Source organism: Equus caballus, chromosome 1 (assembly GCF_041296265.1).
Source record: "Equus caballus isolate H_3958 breed thoroughbred chromosome 1, TB-T2T, whole genome shotgun sequence".
Classification (NCBI taxonomy): Eukaryota; Metazoa; Chordata; class Mammalia; order Perissodactyla; family Equidae; genus Equus; species Equus caballus.
The window spans coordinates 21,308,476-21,330,283 of NC_091684.1; the positions used below are offsets into that span (position 1 = coordinate 21,308,476).

At 33.8% G+C, this 21,808-nt stretch overlaps 1 protein-coding gene and 1 long non-coding RNA gene across 13 annotated transcripts in view; one reads left to right on the top strand and one right to left on the bottom strand.

Annotated features, from left to right (window-relative positions):
• PDCD4 (programmed cell death 4) overlaps positions 1-21,808 on the bottom strand; it is a 27,865-nt gene continuing 6,057 nt past the window's right edge. For 8 of the 12 annotated variants that reach the window (XM_070220772.1, XM_070220752.1, XM_070220766.1 and 5 more), the window contains 11 exons: positions 21,638-21,744; positions 16,294-16,596; positions 14,084-14,178; positions 12,339-12,452; positions 9,839-10,060; positions 8,183-8,280; positions 7,150-7,264; positions 4,658-4,765; positions 4,311-4,421; positions 2,674-2,813; positions 1-719 (listed from right to left, as the gene is read on the bottom strand). In XM_070220772.1, coding sequence (XP_070076873.1) covers positions 659-719; positions 2,674-2,813; positions 4,311-4,421; positions 4,658-4,765; positions 7,150-7,264; positions 8,183-8,280; positions 9,839-10,060; positions 12,339-12,452; positions 14,084-14,178; positions 16,294-16,596; positions 21,638-21,680 — 1,410 coding nt within the window. In that variant the 5' untranslated portion in view covers positions 21,681-21,744 and the 3' untranslated portion in view covers positions 1-658. Of the gene's footprint in view, positions 720-2,673; positions 2,814-4,310; positions 4,422-4,657; positions 4,766-7,149; positions 7,265-8,182; positions 8,281-9,838; positions 10,061-12,338; positions 12,453-14,083; positions 14,179-16,293; positions 16,597-18,201; positions 18,289-21,637; positions 21,745-21,808 lie in introns of all 12 variants that reach the window. The other 4 variants (XM_070220804.1, XM_070220802.1, XM_070220809.1 and 1 more) reach the window with 1 other exon arrangement.
• Positions 16,540-21,808, top strand: part of LOC102147904 (uncharacterized) — an 11,971-nt gene continuing 6,702 nt past the window's right edge. The window contains exons 1-2 of the long non-coding RNA XR_288842.4: positions 16,540-16,629; positions 17,651-17,739. This is a non-coding gene — a long non-coding RNA (uncharacterized lncRNA). The remainder of the gene's footprint in view (positions 16,630-17,650; positions 17,740-21,808) is intronic.

A 21,808-nucleotide genomic window follows, 5' to 3' on the forward strand; every position in this document is an offset into this window, starting at 1 on the left:
TAAAGAATCAACACCGCTTCACATGTTTTATTTTGTCATACATTCTTCTAGAACTGGGTTCATTTTTCCAGTTTTGTAGAAAAATAGATGTTCCGGCCACCATTTACTTAACTGTCTAGTCTTTAAGACCAATCAGTATGCTCCCTGGAAAGATGAATAAGTCTTGTGACTAACTCGTTTTCTTAAAATTCTTTAAGACAAAGAAATAACTTTTTTTTTTACTCCCAAAGCACAGTATTTCAACAGCAGCAGCCAACATGGGGTTTTAGCAGCTTAACTTTACCCCCTAAATAAAGCTTTGTATAAACCAGTGATTTTACTACAAAAACACTGTCCTTGAAAGAAAGGAGTGGCAGTCAGACATCAATGCAAAACTTGGAATGATTAGGTCATAAACATGGCACTTACAAAAGGTAGCTTATGAGAATATTCCACTTAAGAAGTGGTTACTTTTCTGTCCCTCCTTTATACCCTCAAAAAAAAGAAAAAACACTTCCTTTAAAAATTCCCCTTAAACGTAAGTTTATAAAATTTCAGAAATGCCTTGTACCCAAAACAAGTGCTTAAAAAAAAACAAAAAAAAAAAACCTGTGCTAACAACTCTTACAATTCAGATATATATTTTTTATAACATCTAAAACTGCAAGAGTTCTTTTATTCAGTAGCTCTCTGGTTTAAGACGACCTCCATCTCCTTCACTTACAAAACGTTTTCTGCCCCTGTAACGAAAAGAACACAAACATGAAAATAGATACAAATTCTGACTACGGTCAATTAAAAAACCTTAAAACTTGGTATTTTTTGGTTACTCATTAATTTCGGAGGGGTTTTATTGTTTAAAAAAAGTCAGCATGCTTCTAATTCTTTTGAAAAAGACTTTCCCTGCTATATATCCTGAGATATATCAAATGAACTGCTAATCTGAGCAGTTTTTATTTAAATAAAAGCTTTATTATTGAAATAAATTCATCATACAAATGGAGGCACAAAAAAACTTAAAATATAAATACAGCAAACATTCTGCTATTTAGAAACAGTATTTATTTCTACTGCATTGTTAGTATTATTTGAAAGCTAAACAGTGAACCAAATAAGAAACAACAACGTGATGTGGAATTATGCAAACTAGAGCTATAGAACCTATCAAAATATTCATGTTTAAAATTTTTTAAAAATGTTTTCTCAGATATAAAAAAGCCATAACCCGAATGTGGAGAAACAAATCAGAATCCAATTAATTCCAGTCTGTGCCCCATTCTGGGATTCCTGCTATTTCAAACTCAAGAGGCCTTGCTCTACAATGTAACCACACTAGCTACATGTAGTAGCAACAGCCCAGGAGGAATAGTTGACCACAGCAGCCTAAAACAGTAAGTGGAAAACAGAGTTGGGCAGAATTAGGTCTTATTTTGTGACCCCAGACCAACATACACAGGCCTTCAAGACCACAAACAAATGCACACTTCACTCAAATAAGCAAAAGGATAAAGGACAAAAAGTCATAGTTCTATGGTATACAGAGAAAGTTAGATATCTCCTCAAATCATCCTTGCGAGTAAAGCCACAACAGAGATAACCGTTAGACTTTTGAACACAGATTGGAAAACTTTTAAAAAGCCAATGCCAAGGTGTTGACCCCCTTTCATACTAAGTGGAAACCAGCTACTTTTCCTAAACATAAAGGCTTCAGACTATATTAGGTGACCAAGGAGGGGAACAAAGCAGTAAACAGCAAGAAGCCTTGGCCAAAGTTGAGTTTCTACTAATGTATACCACTTGGCACATCAGTACACAAATGGTGCCAAGTAGAGATCTACATTTTCAAACATTTTTATCAAGGCCATTAAACTGTATCTTCCACCATTATTTTTTCCTTCTCTCTTAATGGCTTCTAAACTTCCTAGAGCAAAGGATACTACCAGGAAGTATTTTTCTGAGATTTAATTCTCATAATGCACTTAAATAAAAATATACAAAGCTTATAAAATTTTTCAGATAAAAATTACAAAAACTTAAAATGTACATACAACAGACCCACACAAGAAGTTTAGCTATTAACTATAAAAGTTTAGCTATAAACTTTTATACCTATTACATTATAAGCTTCCTTATAAGCTTTAACAAAAAATTCATCAACTCCTAAAGCAACCCTGGTAGCACAAATATAACACCTCCAAAGAATCACACACACACTTTCTAGTGTGATAAGATCCAATTAGCCCCCAACTGTCCAGTCTATAAAGGAGCAAAAGGGAGCTTCGTAGAGGACAGGAATAAGCCTAGATCCTGGAAGTCAGACATCCTTGGCCTCTACCGTGTGTGACCTTAGAAAAAGGACTTTACACCTCCCTAGCCTCAATTTTCTCATCTTATTGGTGATAATATCGGCTCTGAAACAGTTATTTACACTACTCAGAACAAAGCCTAGTACACAGAACTGCTCCACAAAATTAGTTTCCTTCTAGTGAACTGGGGCTTCATGAGGTAGTCCTGTATAGATTTACAAGAGGGCAAAATAAACTTCGCCTTGTTTCTTCATAAACTTAAAATAGATGATTTTTGCTCTTGAGTGACTTCAGGGAAGATACCATTATTTTTTTTCCCACAGATTAGAATGATAGAAAACTAACTTCAGCATCTCAGCCAGTATTTTATGTTGAAAAAGTAAAGTACCTTGAAGGACAAAGATCTCTGAGTTGTTTGGAAATTATTCCAGCCTGAAAACATTCTTCTACAAATCGTTCAAGCACAGAGTATGAATGTGGGACATCCAGATTAATATCCGGAATTTCATTGTAAATTCTCTCATAACCCTAAAACAATGAAGTTATATACAGAATCAATGAAATTATATACAGAATTGTTAGCCCATATAAAATACATAATGCCATACACCTATCACTGTCATGAAGTTATATTTAAGGCCAAATGTTCATATAATTAGGCTGAAGTCAGATCTGAACCTGGAAAAGCACAGATGATAGTAGGTAGATTTATTACAGAATGTTTTCTTTAAAACTGTTCTCTCGGGACAGCACTGTGGCCAAGTGGTTAAGTTCGAGCGCTCCACTTCAATGGCCCAAGGTTTCGCTGGTTAGGATCCTGGGCACGGACATGGCACTGCTCATCAGGACACGTTGAGGTGGCGTCCCACACACCACAACTAGAAGGACCCACAACTAAATATATACAACTGTGTACTGGGGGGATTTGGGGAGAAAAAGCAGAAAAGAAAAAAGAAAAAAAAAAGATTGGCAATAGTTGTTAGCTCAGGTGCCAATCTTTTAAAAAAAAAAAAAAAACAAAAAACCGTTCTCTCAAGGGGCCGGCCCCGTGGCTGAGTAGTTGGGTTCACGTGCTCCACTTCCACAGCCCAGGGTTTCACCAGTTCGGATCCTGGACAAGGACATGGCACCACTCGCCAGGTCATGCTGGGGCGGTGTCCCACATTGCACAACTAGAGACACCCACAACTAGAATCTACAACTGTGGGCTGGGGGACTTTGGGGAGAAGAATAAAAAGAAAAAAGAAAAAAGGGAAGATCGGCAACAGTTGTTGGCTCAGGTGCCAAGCCAAAAAAAAAAACTGGTCTCCCCAAAGAACTTCAGGCAGACATCAGACATTGGACACATTTCTTCTCATCTACTTTTCTATAAACACTGACTAAATTTAAGGCAAGTAAGAACCTCCCCAACATTTTAATAACAACACCTACAGTTTTAATAGGAATAAAGTACTTTAAATATAATTTGTTGAAATTCATGTTTCTCTGTACATATAAAATAGAAATCATCATACATTAGAACTCTTAAGGAAGAACCCACAGTCACATTTTTACAAATACAAGTAAAAAAAAAACACTGACATGTTAGTTTCCAAGAAATGGCTGCAAGAGGTTCAAACATAAACACTACTATTTTAAAAAAGCAGGGGGGAAGGGCCGGCCCCATGGTGTAGTGGTTAAGTTTGTGCATTAAGTTGTGCAGCCCAGGGTTCACAGGTTCGCTCCCAGGCACAGACCTATACACCACTCATCAAGCCATGCTGTGGCAAGGTCCCACATACAAAACAGAGGAAGACTGGCACAGATGTGAGCTCAGGGACAATCTCCCTCAAGCAAAAATAAGACAACTGGCAGCAGATGTTAGCTCAGGGCCAATCTTCTTCACCACCAACAAGAAAAAAACTATAAGCATAATAATAGTGAATATACCTAAAAGAAAACTTCATTGAAAATTCATAAGTTTTATTCAATCGTTACATATTTAAGGTCAAAGCCTAGAATTGTCCAAAATAACATAATACTCACTCTTTTCATTTGGTCTAGAGTAATGGTAGAAGATTTCCAAAGGGATTTTAATAAATCCAAAATCATCTTAAATGTACTTTCTCCAGTTGACTCTAAAACCATTACAATGGCCTAAAAATTGAAGAAATGAATAAATTTTCAGTCATTAATTCATATAAGAAACTGCTTCTAAAATAGATCTCTCTGTAGTATGTAACTAAAATCATTATGAAAATTTAAAAACAACTTTCTCCCTTAACATTAAAATTTTTAAAAAGAAAAAAGTATGCTATTAAAGAAGCATTAACTCACTGTAGTGCAAAAAGAAATGCTTAACAATTCTCTTTGGAATGTTACAGTAATCTTACTTCATATACAAGCTCATGGTGAAAATGAGGTACTTCCAGTTCCTTAAGGCAATGTTCAGCCTCAGATATGTCTCCAGAGAGTAAATATTCTTTCAGCAGCATATCAATCTATGAGATTTAAAAATTGAGATGTATTAGAATTCCAGAATTTTTAAAAAACTGTGATTTGCCTAAAGGATTTATTTAGCCCAATCTCAATATATTACATGATGAAACAGCAGGTCACAAACAGCTATCTAAGAACATATAGACTTGACATGATCCTAACAGAATTTTTTCGGAATTGGAAAGTAAATTTCCAATTTTTAAATGGTTCATAATTATGAAGAACATGCAGTGCTTCAGTTTATCTTAATAATCACTGAGATCTACAAGGAGACTTAAGATGTACATGGCCTAAGTAGTGACCATAACGCTTCAATGCTCCTCGTAAAACAAGTGATCTTAAACACCACTAGAGGGCACCAACTGAAAGTCTCAAAATGAATTCTTAAAAGTGGCAAAAACTCTTTCACTTCCATCAGGATAACGTTAATTGTGCACTGGGAGCCAAAAAATGAGAGATGGTAATAAGGCTTTACTAAACAGGGCAAAAATTTCCATATAGTTTCTCTTTTCTCTATAACTGACAATTTGAAACCTTTTATCTAAAACATTCAGTAATTCAGCTTCCAGTTATAGCTAAAGAGGCAAGTCTTGACTTTCCTGTTCAGATTTGTATTGTAACATCTATGGCTCCAGAGAAAAGGGGGGGAAGTTTTTCAGCACAGGCACTTCAACTACGAATGTTCTTCCCCAGACACTGCCTGTTAAAATCACCTTTGCACCTACTAAGATTGAATAAAATAATCTTATTATCTACTACTTACAACTTCTACAATATATTTTCATAAAAGATAAAGTAAAATTTGATCAATAGAATTCATCCTGATGAATAATTCCTATTATCATGCTTTTAGGAAAGTAAATACTTAAAGCATAGCATTTGAAAAGTGTTTTCACTTTATAATTATAAATTAATACATTTAGTATTTAAATTATACCACTTAGTTTTTTAACTTTGCTATGTGAAGTATTTATGTTTCCCATCAGGTTCCTTGCATTTTTGAGAATGATAAATTATAAATGCACGTATACATTACTAAAAGTCCTCTTTGTCCAACTCATCCTTCTATGTAAAAAGTAAATGAGTACCTAAAAGTCAACCTCAAATTGACATATTGGTAGTTTTATTTCAATTTTTATCTTGACCATTTTTTTGCTGAGATAATTCACATACAATAAAATAGTTTGGCAGTTTCTCAAAATATTAATTTTGGAGAATATTATCATCTTAACAATATTAAGTCTTCCAACCCATAAACATGGGATATCTATTTATCTTTAATTTCTTTCAACGTTTTGCAGTTTTCAATGTAGAAGACTTGCACTTCTTTTGTTAAATTTATTCCTAAGTATTTTAATCTTTTTTATGCTACTGTAAATGCAACTGTTTTCTTAATTTCATTTCAGATCATTCATTGCTAGTGTATAGAATTAGAACTGAATTTTGTATATTGATCTTATATCCTGTAACCATGCTGAATTCGTTTATTAACAGTTGGGTTTTGGTTTTTGTTTTTTTGTGGATTCATTTGGATTTGGATTTTCTGTATACAGATCATGTCATCTGGGAACAGTGAGAGTTTCACTTTTCCCTTTTTAATCTAGATGCCTTTTATTTCATTTTCTTGCCAAACTGCCCTAGTATCTTGACTGTTTTTATACCTCAAATTTTTCTAACAACTTTCGAATTTTTTGAATTCCTCTACTTCCTCTACTTTTTATATGTGGGACGCCTACCACAGCACGGTGTGCCAAGCCGTGCCATGTCCAGACCTGGGATCCGAACTGGCAAACGCTGGGCTGCTGAAGCAGAACGTGTGCACTTAACCGCTGCGCCACTGGGCCGGCCCCAAATCTGGCATTTTAATGCAATAAATCAATTACTTTTTCCTTTAAAGCATGAATACAGGTAATGAAGTGCCTTACAAAAATCTAGCACTCTGATCTACTTTAGCATTCATAATTTATAATCTAAGACTACCCAGTTTCAAATTGCTCAAATAAAAATGGATATTTATTAAATAACTACAAAATAGAAAGTCTTACTTAAACAGTATTTGAAAAACTTTACATACCAATATAAGAAAAAGACTTGAGACATTCCTTTGAGGTTCATACACAGCCTTCTTAGAATTATTCATAAAAGCCATTTTAACTTAACACAGTCTCATTTTTAAGTCAGGGAAACCATAAAAATTTAATAATTATTATTGTGTAATTTATAACAAAAGGGTATAAAGCCAAATATACAAGGATTATTCAATTTTCCATTGGCAGCTGTAAGACTGATCTTAATTTTTGTCCACAAAAATACCAGCTAGAGGGCATAGTTTATTTCCCTAGAGGAATACATACAAACTAAGTTAAAGACAATACTCAATAGTTACCTCTTTAACAAGGTGGTTAACAGACTGCTGCCCACCTCCAGAGCCCCACACACTGTCTTTGCGCTTTCCACCTTTAGACATACTCAGGAGCACAGTAGCCTTATCCAGGGCAGCTCTACCAAAAAAAAAAAAAAAAAATTTAATTTTGACACTCAGACATGCTTAAAGTTGACCAAATTATGGATAAAGTTGGAAAAAAAAACCATATGCACTAAAAGATTTCACATAACATTAAAGCAACTTAACATTTAAAAGTCTTCTAAAAAACTTTTTCAAAAAACAAAGTGAGGAGCAAAAAAAACTTTGTTTCTCATGTTTATATTCTCATACTCTATTATTTCCATTTCTCAGTCACCAAAAATCTAACATTATTACAAAATAATTGATCTATACCGAGAAGGAACATTTCACATAAAATTGTCATATAGATCCATGCTTTCCCACCAGGCTGACACTTCCATTATGACCCTGAAGTAGTCCTAGGAAATTAACATCTATACTGGATAAAACCTAAGACATGGCTAAATCCAAAGCTAAGTTTCCAGGAAGGTATGAAGTCATATAGCACAACCCCACATATCACGTTTAGCTTATAATTAATCACACCAAAGAACAAGATTGAAAAACATTATTTCCTAAGATTTCTGTAGCACATAAATATTAAATAAAATTTAAAATGGGGCTCCTTTATTAGAATATTAAATTATAAAATTATTACACAATGTTAAAACCTGAAGGACCTTTTTTAAGTCCAATCCTTTCATTTTAAAAATAAATAAACTGAGGCCCAGAGAAGAGTGGCTTGACATAAAGTTTGCTGATGGTTTAGCTAAAACTCAGTACTTCTGCAATATAGTACTGTCATCTTCTTGCTATATCATGCCAACTATCTCTCAACTTTGTTTTAACAGTGAAGGATAGACACAAATGACAGATGTTCACAATGTCTGATTAATTCAAGCATCATTTCAATGGACTCCTGTAGAATTTTCCCCTATTATGAAATGCTAAGCAGGAAAATTAATTTACTTACCTAGCCTGTACACAATCTACAGTTCCTTTGTAACTATCAATATAGGTATTACATAAAATTCCATCTCCAACAGCTCTAGCAATAAACTGGCCCACCAACTATAATAAAAAAAAAAAAAGAGCTATATAAAAAAATCTGAAATAAACCTTTATAGAACATAATTTCTAAATACATAAATGATGAAGACTGGTTAAACTACACAATGAATACCTAAGACATCTTGGAATATTGAAAAAAACCTCTATTTAGCACCTCCTAGTTATGCTTGGCACATACTCCCACATCAAGTTAAGTGTCAACGGTGGTGGGGGGACATCTGTTTTGCTCACTACTGAATCCCCAACACCCTGTACATTGCCTGAAACACAGTATATGATCAAAAATACTTGTTAAGTCAATGACAAAGTCAAGAGAAACCTCTCTTCTGGGGAAAAAAAGAAAATGAGACTAGGTGTTCTGAGAAAACTGATTAAAGGAATATATCTTATAGAGACAAAGCTGCATAGAAATGTTTATCTGAAAGTATGTTTATAGCATTATGTCTTAGAAAAATTGGAAACTTTAGTGTCCAAGAATAAAGGTGTGGTAAAATGATACATACATAAGATGGCACACCATGTGGCCATAGGGAAATATGTTTACCACATTGTATGGTGTGAGAAAAAGTAAGTTAACAAAATAGCACATACAGTATGATTCCATTTTTTATTAAAACAAAAAATGTAAGGATATATAAAAACCATACATTGATATACACCCAGAGAAAGTAGAATGAAGATTTAACAGCAAAATGTTAACAGTGGTTATTTTTGCTGGCCTTTCTTCCTTTTTGACTTTTATTTTTCAAAAATTCTATAATGAACATGAACTTATGTAATCACTTTTTTAAAGTATGGGTATGGGCATGGGCATAAAAGAAAAAAAGTCCATGTTTGAATCATAGCTCAATACCCTACACAGACTACTGTTTGTCGCAGGAAAGTATTACAGAAACGGCATTTAGGAATTAACCTACCTATACTCTTCCTAAACTAATGTTTAAGTAAAGTGCTCCTACCTTGATTTAAAGCTTTGGTCAAGTAAATAGCAATGATTTCACACGTTTTCAATTTCGAGCTAGAAAGTCATATTACGTCATATTAGTGTCAGCATGTATTAAATCTAATAAAAGTATAAGGCTTTGAGGACAGAATCTTAACAGAAGCAAAAATCATGAATTGCCTAATTATTTCCCCACAATGGGAACAGACTTATTTGACTATTTTTACAATAAACATTAGTCAAGCAAATTCAATCCTCAATTATAACAATTACACTTTTTTAAATCCTAGCTCATATAACAGCTTAATGACGTACAATAGAGAATATCCAGAAAGCAAAAAAATATGACCTAAAAACCATACACAGCACTGAGGCAGGGGAAGCAGGACATGAAATTATATTATGATGAAAACTATGTTTGGAAAAAAAATTAAAGAACAGCTAGGGAAAAATACACCAAAAAGTTACAGGGCTATTTTTTTGTGTGTGGTAGGAAATACGGGCCATTTTTTCCTCTTTCATCTACTAAAATTTCCTAGGAGCAGGTATTATTTCCATAATTGGAAGTGTAGCTGGAGGAGAGAGAGAAAGAACACAAAGAAGAATCATACAAACCTGTGGTGCTCTAGGAGTATCCAGTGCTAATTCAGGTAGATCTTTCAACAATTTATCAAATGACTTTTCTACATCGTTTGTGCTCATTACCGTCCCACAAAGGTCAGAAAGGAGCTTAGATGTCATTTCTCTGTGACTAGCCTTTCCCTCCAATGCCAAGGACACTGCCAACACTGGTACTCCACTTTTCATTTCACCAAGATTTAAATCTCTTAGCATTTCCTATTCAAAAAAAAAAAAAAAAAAAGTATGTCACTGCCTTTAATTTAATATAATTTTACTTTTAAAAAACTCAAGATTTTGTGGCCAGCCCCACGGCTGAGTGGTTAAGTTCACCTGCTCCACTTGGGCAGCCCAGGTTTTCACCAGTTTGGATCCTGGGCGCAGACCTAACACTGCTTATCAAGCCATGCTGAGGTGGCGTCTCACATAGCACAACCAGAAGAACCTACAACTAGAATATACAATTGTGTACTAGGGGCTCTGGGGAGAAGAAGAAAATAAAAAGAGAGAGAAGATTGGCAACACATGTTAACTCTGGTGCCAATCTTTAAAAAAAAAAAAAAAAATCAAGATTTTATCCATATATCCTTACCTTTCTCCCTTTAGAAATAATCAGAGAAGCAGTCATATTTTGTAGGATAGGATAAATACATCTTTCTCTGCATATAAATTAGATATTGATCCACTTTGTCAAGCTTTAACTGTCTGAACATTACTAAACTCAAGAATGTGAATTACACCTAAAATAGTTTATTAATCCACCTAATATTGCTAAGTTTAGTGTTAGGAGTAAACTAACCTGCTTTATAATCTATTAATACTATTTCTAGGAATACTATTTTATGAGCATTTGTGGAGAGATTCATTTTACATTGTCTAAGCTGTTTATACTCTACTTTTCTTCAAAGCTTTCTCTTCACACAAAAATTTACTTTAGACTTTCATATAAAGTTTAAAATGAGATCTTAAACCTTTGTTTTTAAGTAGGATTATTGTTTTAAATGCTGGGATAAAGTTAAAATTTCCTATTAAAAATATAATAGCAGCAGCTAAGACTTACTGAGCACTTATAATGCACCAGGCATTATAACAGCCCCTTTATTTTATATCTTATTTAATACTCGAAATAACCCTTTGAAGGAGGTATCACACCCTACTCATCAGAGCCAAAGCACAGAAAAATTAAGTATTTGCTGAGGGCACACAGCTGGAATGGCCAAGTTGAAAATGAAATATAGGCAGCATGACTCTAGACAGTAAATTCCAGTTAGAGTGCCTTTCCTTTTAAAGCTTCCTCAGAATATTTACATCATACTACTAAAAGGGTGCCAGAACTATTTTCACAGGCACCTAACTGGTGGCCTTGTTAGTAGTCTCTTCCCACTCCACTTCATCTTCCTGGACTGCGCCTGAACAACTAACTCATTGCCTTTAAACATGATATTCCTCCTTCCTGGAAAACCCTCTTCAACTGTCTTATCCTGGCAAACTCCTAACCATCGTTAGATGCCTCAGAATCATCTCTTCTATCGCGCTCCATTTTATGCTTCTCTAACACTCTGCTCATAGTATTACGCAGTGAATAAACACATAGAATACCACTGGTCCCTTGCTAGGTAGGTAAGAGGATTACAACTGTCCCTGCCTTCACAGGACTTATTAAACTCTTCCTCTATAATAGAATGGTTCACATTATATTTTAATAATCTGTTTATATATCATTTCCCTCACTTGACTGAGCTTCAAAAAGGCAGGAATCTCCTATTACAAATTCCTCCACATGGTACACATCCAAAGATATTAAGCCTCATGGTATCAGACAAACCAAGAAAGCCCAGTCTGAATTAAAAGAATCTAAATTATAAGTCTTCTAAACAGTTACAATTCTACTACTTTTCAGTAATCTTAACTAGACCAATAATTTTATTTTGCCCTTTTAGATTTACTTTTTGAACAATGCATAACACGGTAAATGTTCCCATGGAAATTATGCTTCAAATTTATCTTGGTTTCTGTAAACACTCTTTTTTCAAATCTTTATATCTGTGTTATTTTTACTGGACAGAGTACAAAGATAAATTTTATCCTAATCCTGAGCATTGAAATGAATGTCAAAAAACTGGAACTAAGTCAGGCATTTTTAACTGAGATCCCTGAAAAGGTTTCAGAAGGTCCATAAATGCCTCAAAATTGTTAAAATTATATTTCATAAACTATAAATTATAAAAATGTTATAATTATAAAAGTTATTAAAATATCGTGTTGTGCCATTTTTCATAGCAGAAAATGACAAATAGCCCTCATCAGATCCCAAATAGGCAAGAATTGATCTAAATTAATGAAATTTTACTCCATTTCTTAGTTAGAAATTCATTTATACCAAAGAAAAATGCTTAATTATTCAGTGCTCCAAGATCATTCTGGACATGTTGTTTTGCTTCTAATAGGGTTTTTCTCTTCTATATTAGATAAACTATATTTTCAACTTTAAACCTACCGCAACTTCATTAGTATCTCCATGCTCAAAATATTCCTGTATGATTGGTGTTAAAGTTTTCTCAAATGCCGTTTCATCCAAAGGCAAAACCACAGTTTCATAAACACAGTTCTCCTGGGTGGGGAAGAGGGAGAAAGAGTTATAAATTAAAAAACAAAATATTCAGATAAATTTAAATTGTTTTCTAATTTTATATTCCAACTAGTTAGTAATCCTCATTCAGGGCAAGAAAAAGACACACTACATGCTTTGGTCACTTGTATTATATAAAAATAGAATCTATGTCACTGTTCTTTTACAAAATCTGAATACAATAAACCAATACTATAGATTAGAACCACTAACCACAGCAAATACATGACTTGTTCCCAACCTCCCATATCTTGCTACTTTTTTATATCTCTCACCAATCCTTCAGTAACCAAAAAGCTTTCAGATGGTTTCCTGTCATACCTAGTATTTTCATTAAAACTTTACTTTTTAAAAAAATGAAGCAGGAACCAAAGCCTTCATGATTAGTATTATCATAATAAAAGTCCCTATAACAAAAATCAATGTTGTAGTGACTAAAAAATCTCTAAGGAAAAGCACTATTCAACTGACATTTCAAAAAGATGATTATTGTCCATTAATCTTCTATAGCCCTTCTCCTCTGCAAAAAAGCCCTGAAATGTTTATATCCAACTTGTGACTGGCTTGAGTCTAACAACATACACTTGAAAGACTATACATTAAAATGAGAATTTTTAGCAAAGATTCTATAGTATTTAAATTCTAGTGATTTTAAAATATATTTTTTAGTGTTCTCTTAGAAATATTTCCACGTCCAACTATTAGTTAAAATAGATAAAAGTACATACAAACAATACACAATAAAAACAATCTAACGTATACTCTGATAATTTCCTTTCTAAAATTTTCAATCGTAATGCCCTACCTTATGCAAAGATAGTACTTTAAAAAATATGTCATAATGTCTGGTTATTTGCTTCAAAATAATCCAGAGCATGGGGAGCAGGGGGCTGGGGCAGACGGACACAAGAGGAAGAGTAAATGGAAGTACAAGATGAAAGATGATTAGCCATGAGCTATTAATTATTGAAGTCAGTAAAGTTGGGAGATGAGTACAGCAGGTTCATTATACTATCCTACTTTTGTATAAGTTAGATATTTTCCATTAAAAAGACAAATACATATAAATGCTCTATAAAATATATTAAAAATTTACATTCCCAGCACTGTCCCTAGAAAAAAAGATCTACATGTTCCAAAAATAAAATTTACCATATAGTTACCATCCTAAACAGCAATATTTAAAAGGAACTTAATATCTATAACTCTTTTATGATGTTCAAAAGAATATATATTCTTCTCTATTATCATTACTACAGAAAGAAACTATACTAACTCAACAGAATTTATTGAAAAGCAGTCAATTTGATAATCCTAAGTGAATTTGTAAAGACCTACTTTAAACTCACTTCAGAAATCAAGTGAAAATTATGCATACATTACTATCAGTTAACTTCGTTTCCTAATCCAAAATTAACCCAACAGTCTGAAAGTACTGACTATGTATGTGATTTAGACATATATACTATACATAATCATATATATAATTTGATAGATATTAGTATAGATATAGAATATACAATTTGAAAAATGAATGAGTAAACTACAAACATGAGGTCAAAACATTTATATGCATTGTAAATATATATTTAAAAAAAGTAAAGCAATGATACCTGGTCATCATCATAGTTAGGATCCTTCACATCTACTTCCTCCACATCATATACCTGTCCAGGTGTACCCCAGACACCTTTGCCTCCTGCACCACCTGAAAACGTTTAGAATTGAGAAAGGAAAGAGCACAAAGTTCATAAATTTTCATTTTAATTGAAATATGAAATAATTCGAGATGTTCAGATGTTAATTAACAGCTAAAAGAGTGTATTTTAATTTCTATGCTAGTTCTTTCTCCAGTTGAGAGTTATAAACATCTTTTTATTCAGATCACTGCTTTTTCAGTAATGATTATATACTATATTATTTTATAACCTATTTCCCAAACATCAAGTTCAAACAGCTTATAAAGTTAAAACTATAAAGGTAGATGCTTTAAAATAAAAGCAAAAACCAAAAAGAGATCAGAAAAATAGCTATATCAGGGACCTCAAGGGAGGTGATGTTGCAGTTGAGCTCTAAATTTTATTTGACATTTCTTGGGACCAAAACAAAAAGAAATACGTTGAGCCAGTAAGATGTGACATAGAAAAATCAACAAGGGAGAAATTATTTAATAAAGAAGCACAGTGACTACTATGAAAAGTTTTAAAGTCAAATACTCTTTAGATATAAAAGTATACATTAAACTATACTCTGCAACAAGCAAATCATTGCAAATAACTAATTGCTATTTAAGCACTAACAGCACTGATTATTTCTGTCTGCTTCTATATACAAACCAACCAGAAGTTTAGCAATTCCAACTTTCACAGTTGCTTTTCTACATAAATGTACTGAAATGATTTTTTTTAAAAAAAGACTAGCACCTGAGCTAACAACTGTTGCCAATCTTCTTCATTTTTTTTTCCCTTCCTCTCCCCAAAGCCCCCCCAGTACATAGTTGAACATTATAGTTGTAGATCCTTCTGGCTGTGCTATGTGGGATGCTGCCTCAGAATGGCCTGACGAGCCATGCCATGTCCATGCCCAGGATCCAAACTGGTGAAATCCCGGGCCACGAAAGAGAAGTGCATGAACTTAATCAGTCAGCCACAGGGCCTGCCCCTGTACTGAAATGTTTTTGTAAGACTCAATATACTGCATTATTTTTAAAGAACTTTACAGTATCACCAATATTTTTTGGAGGTTTTTATAACTAGAGTATAATCCTTACCACCAGAGTAAAGCAGAATCTGATAACTAAGTTTCATTTTGATACAACCAATGGTTGTAGAGACATTCAGCAAGAGTAACCATTGTTTTATTTCGTTATTCAGGATTTTTTTGCTGGGGAAGACTCACCCCTGAGCTAACATCCATTGCCAATCCTCTTTTCTCGCTTAAGAAGATTAGCTCTAAGCTACCAACTGGGCCAAGCTTCCTCTATTTTGTATGCGGGTAACCACCACAGCATGGCTGATGAGTGGTGTAGGTCTATACCTGGGATCCAAACCCACAAACCTGGGCCACTGAAGCAGAGTGTGCTGAACTTAACCACTACACCACAGGGCTGGCCCCAGGACTAACAATTTTTGACAGATCACAAAAATATTTTGCAAGAATCCTAGACCACAAATTGAAGCTCCCACCATTTGGAAGCCGGTGAAATCTCCAAGTTGCATCAAAATTCTACTATAGACAGAAGCTGACAAACCCCTCATTCAACAAACATTTAAGTACCTACACTGCTACTCACCATTCCAGGCACTGGAGATAGAACAGTGAAATACACCATTCCACTTCCGTACCCAAAATAATAGAGCTAAAGAAAACTCAGAACCCGATCTATGAAATCATTAAAATTCTGACCCAGGTATTACCAAATTTATATTTATCATGTATTATATTTATCATTACCATTCTTAACAATGGACCTAATTAGATTCATTAGATAATAGGTATGATAAATTTCTGACCCCACTTCTTTCAAGTAAAGTTAGAGAGTACACGCACAATTCATAACTGTGAAAAGCATCTGTGTGTATTTTGCTGGAAATGAGAGAAAATTCTGCTCAAGAAAACTAAATATATTCAAACAAGAAAAAGGCTCAACTTAAAGAAAAAGTGGGATAGTCCTCAGATTATTACTATGTAAAAATATACACAAACATAAAACCTTACATCATCATTGTTTAAATTTCTCTCATTCCTAAAGTAAGGAAATTGTAGTATAAGAACCGACAGTATTTTTTTTCCATTTGTTTCTTTGGCCATGGTATATACCAACCTTTCTTTGGTAGTCCCCTTCCTTTCCCAGATCTGGATCGCCTGTCTAGCAACCTTCCCTTTGGACTGGTTGGTACAGTTACTCCACTTCTAAGGGCTTCACTTCCGTTATCACTGACCGAATCGCCTCTGCCAGAGTCCCGGGATGAGTTTTTCCGTAGTCGTCTTTTAGCTTTGGCATTAATTCTAGCTTCATTAATGGAGGATGCCGAAATCCAATTTCCATTTATCTCATTCTTTATTTCCTCAGTCCCAGTATTTTCTTCATCGCCAGAAAAGAGAGAGTCACTTAAATTATCAGGATCTTAAAGAGGAAAATGAAAAAAGAAAATTCTATGTAAGTATTTTAATCATCTACTCTTATACCAGGTATAGTTTTAAATTACATTAGGTTGAATCACATGAAATTACCATTTTTGTAAGTCAGGAACAGTCGCATATTGTCAATTTCATATGGTTCAACCTAATAAATGACAACTAAGTATGATTAGTTTCCATATTATCATGCAAAGTAAACTAATGCATTGAATTTTAACGAACAAAGTTTACTGAAACCATATTATCTCATGAGTTTAGATCATAAAATCCATGTTAATATAAACACCAAATATAAAACCTTTAGATTTTTGTGAGCTAACAGAGTGAAGCAATTGGAGATAGTCAGAAGAGACTAAGGATCTTGAAAGAAGGGAGATAAACTAATATTTACAGAATGCCTACCATTCATCGGGCATTATGCTGTTATTTACCCACAAGTTTGAGAGCTTTATTACATCATTTATAGAGATACGGAAACTAAGGCTGAGAGTATTTAAATAACTTGCCAAACACCTCATGATTAATTACAGTTACCTAGGAAATATTACTAATCCAAAGAGTCTGAAAGGCATTTGGCAAAATAAGTGATCACATATGATTACTAAAGTGAACTGCTGATGCTTCACTGCTTTCAAAAATAAAGCTTGCTTTCAAAGTCATCATCTCAAAGTCCTAATGCATCTCTCCAAACTTGACTCCTATTACTTACCTTCCTCTGAAAATCTTCCAGCCTATATAAGATTTGCACCTTATCCCCTGAAAGACAGTAACGTATTTGGAGTTCCCAATGGTCCCGTTTAGAATGTCATGCTCACTACTCTTTTCAGTTATCAAAATCCTTTAAGATACAGCTCAAGTCTTACTTCCTCCCTGAAAACTTTCCTAACAGTTCTAACCACAAGAACACTAATGTTCACACAACATTCATTTACGACATCACATAAAACACTTTATTTTTATATAGCAGTCTTATTTTTCCAAATAAGTCATAAGCCTCAAAAGAGGAACCATGCCTATTCTGTACTTCTTTGTATCCTCAGCATCTAGCCGAGTATCCTGCCTACTATCAACTCAAATGTCCCTGGAGATCATATGACATGGAAACAGTCAACTTTGCTCCAAAAACTTTGTAAGTCAGAAAGTTACTGAATTAGTTACCCCTGGGCCAGAGTTGTTTATTATGGCTAACTCAAGTCAGAGTTGAATCCCTGAAATGGTTTTAAATATTCCCAATTGTAATTAGGATGTGTCAAGTCTACGTGCATGGGCTTTAACATGTTGTAAGATAATATACTGAAACTAAAAATTGTTTAAATCTACCTATAAAAAGCATAGATGTGTCAAAATCTTTATAATTCTTGACAAGAAGTATAAAAGTTAGGAACAAACATTGTGGTAATCAAAAAACAAACAAAAACATTAAGTAGAGTCAAATTACTTCCTAAGTCTCAGAAAGCAAAGCAGTCTCCTTGCCTTTGGTCTTCAAACCATTCTCCAAACTGCATAGAGACTGATTTTCTAACACATGCCCCCACTGAAAAACCCTTTCAAAGCATTCCCACTGGGTCAAAATAAAGTGTTAACTCATTACCTTGTAACTTAAGGTCCTTCCATGATCTTGCCCTTGCTAACATCACCAGAATGATTGCTGACCACTCCCACATTCAAATGGTCAGAGCTTGGACATCATAGGTAGGTGATGGGGGATGAGTTTAGCAGAACAATACAGAATATATTAGAAAAAAGAGAAAGTGGGACACTGGCTAAGAAAATGTTGCAGTAATTCAGTCACGAACTAACTGGAAGGGGCAAGGGTAATAACTTTGGGGTAAATAAGAAAGTGACACTCAAAGAAAAAATAAAGGCCTTTTAAACAGAATAGATTAAAGAAGAGTGAAACAATGTCTTAAAAGTTTTTAGACTAAGAGAGGAAGACAGTGTTAGAAAGGTGAGTTTGGGGCATCATCATAACTAAACTACTATGATTACTAGGAGTCATAAGTATACTAAACTACTATGACTACTACTACTACTTGTCATTACCTTCACTATTGTTACATTCTAGAAACTGTGCTAGGCACTTTAGATATGTGGTCTATAATCCTCACAAAGCTCTATAATGAAGCTGTTTATCCTCATTTAGAGATGGAAGATGTTTCATAGAAAAGTTACATATGTAAAATGGATTACGGCCAGGATTCAAATCCACATTTGAATCTCAGATGACCGTAACTGTAGAAAATATAAAGCCAGAATACAGCAGAGCGGTGACAGCTAAAGAGACAGGATGAACAACAGAGTAAATGTAAAGAGAGAAAAGCAGAAGATCAAGAGGAAGGAGAAGGAAAGACTAGAGATCAGACAAATTAGATGGGGTTTCAAGTAAGTGTGGGTGATGGAAGAAAACATTAAACATCCAGTTGTAATGTACTGCTTTCATTATTCTACAATTAAGGTGAACCACCAAACTCATCCAAAAGATAAAGGACTTAGAAGTATAATAAAATACTCAATATTGTCCCTTGTAAAATATTCAATTTAAATATTTTGCCACACCTGAGTTTCTTTTCTTCAAATATTTTAATATCTTTTCAAATATATCTTTGTGTGTCTGCAGTGGCAGACACACCTAGGTATATTTTGTATATCAGACCTTATAACTTTTAACCCACGTCTATATCAATTGTTCTTTTATAGTTGCTATTCACACTCAACTAAGTTTTGAAGTTCCATAACCACTACCAATCTGACTTTAAGAAAACCAAAATTAAAAAGATAAAAAACCTGAGTACAGAATGTGGTAACCTGAGTACAGAATGTGGTGACTTCAAAATTATTTTCTACCATGTACCAATTCCCTCTTTCTGAATTCTCTGACATCTCGGTAGTAACCAATCCAACTTATACTCCCACAGTACCAGACAACTGCATTTTCAATTACTGGTCCACTGAGCGGGATAATTAGGATTAATATTAACATATTTTCACTTGTTACATACATAGCATGTGCTATGGGCATGACACACATACACTATATCTCACTTAGTCCTAACAATAAAGCTATAGAGATAATATTGAGTATTTATACCCCAGCTTTATACATAATGAAACTGAAGGTCATAGCAAATAACTTACTTCCCCCAAGTAACAGAGCTGGTAAAAGTGGAAGCTAGAATTAGTACACTAGTCTGTCTGACTTGGACTATTTGCTACAGGAAAAATTTACTGCAAAGACGGTTTGTCTTGGGCACATCCAAGTATTGAAGAACTATAAGTCTTTTTTTTTAAGGCATAAGTGGGCAGAGGCATCAAAAACAGGGTTAGAACTAGGACTTGTTATAGTCAGAAAACAAAAAGTATAAAACTTACAGCTGTGCTGTCTAATAAAAATATAATGAAGACCAAATACGTAAGTTTATATTTCCTTGTATCCATATTAAAAAGTAAGAAGAAACAGGTGAAATTAATGTTCATATATTTTATTTAATCTAATAGACCCATTTGATCATTTCAATATGTTAATGAATATAAAAAGTTATTGAGGTATTTCACCTTCTTTCCTTCATACCAAGTCTCTTGAAATCTGGCGGATATTTTGCACCTACAGTACATCTCAGTTCAGACAAGTAACATTTCAAATGCTCAATGGCCACATAGGGCTAGTGGTTATCATACCGGACAGTGCAGAAAAGAAGCAATTATCCATATGGGAAATACATTTTTAAATTGTATTATCATCATCCCCACCTCACTGATGCAGGAACATTATACCATTTATAATCCTAAAAAGCAAGTACTTATATAGCTATTGTATATAGCAGCACCAAAATAATCATTAATTATTGCAGTAAGTTTTTTTAACTATAATTTTCTAGCACACTTTAAATCAGAAAGTTTGTAAATATAAAATGGCAAAGAAGTTTCAACTTCAAAGTGTCTGCTCTGATCAAAGAAAACTATATAACTTTTATACAATAGTGAATCAAAGTCACTGAAAAAAGGAAGCTATAGTATTAAAAATGAAGTATGATAAACATACTTAAATTACAGAAAATAGAAATCCTTTCAATATTAATAAAATTATAAAGCAAAGAATTATCTAACATATACCAATATGAAAAACACTCTCTGTTGAGAATATCTCAAAATCCTATTTAACTCTCTACAAAGATTATTCTGAAAGCTATAAATACATTTTAAATTGTCTGAAGTTACTCAGCATTTGGATATCTATTCCACAAAACCAATTTTATGATAATAATGTGACTTTGAAACACCATGGAAAATCAAGGAAAATACCCATAGGTAATTTATATAAATTATTAATTAGGAAAGATATCAAAGATACCAATAATAGTTTTTATTGTAGAAATCACTAATTAGCTCATGTGAAAACACTAATCAGCAAGTTCACTACTCTCCATTCTGTACCATATAGTTTATTATAAATACTGGAGAATAAGAATGTATGGAATATCAAAGGATAGGCAGAAAAACAAAGACATGAGGGCCAGCCCGGTGGTGCAGAGATTAAGTTCCCACGTTCTGCTTCTCTGCAGCCCGGGGGGTTCACCAGTTCAGATCCCGGGTACAGACAGGGCACCACTTGGCAAAAAGCCATGCTGTGGTAGGCGTCCCACCTACCACAGCATGGATGGGCATGGATGTTAGCTTAGGGCCAGTCTTCCTCAGCAAAAAGAGGAGGATTGGCAGTAGTTAGCTCAGGGCTAATCTTCCTCAAAACAAATTAAAAAATAAAGACATGATAAATTTCCATAAAAATAAGAACCACAAACTTGATTTTAAAAATCAAGTTTTTATTGATTTTCTTGTATTTTTCATGCTATTTTGTAATAGCATGATTATATGTTACAATACAAGCATCATGTATTGTAATTTCATGCTATTTTCTTGTACATGAATAAGAGAGTTTTTAAAATAAAGACAGTATTAATATGATGTTTTCATAAAATCTGGTATGCCCTGAAACTTGCTCACAACACAACGTTCAACATAGGATTACTTACCTGTGGAGTTTACATTTAGTATCTGCTCGTTTTCTACATCCATTGTTCCTTAATTTTGCTTGCACTGATTAAATTACCAAATGGAAGTCTTCCTTTGGGAGCTATTTCTTTAAAAAAAAAAAAGAAAAATTTCAACATCTTCCAAACCGATATAATTAAGGTATATTCAGT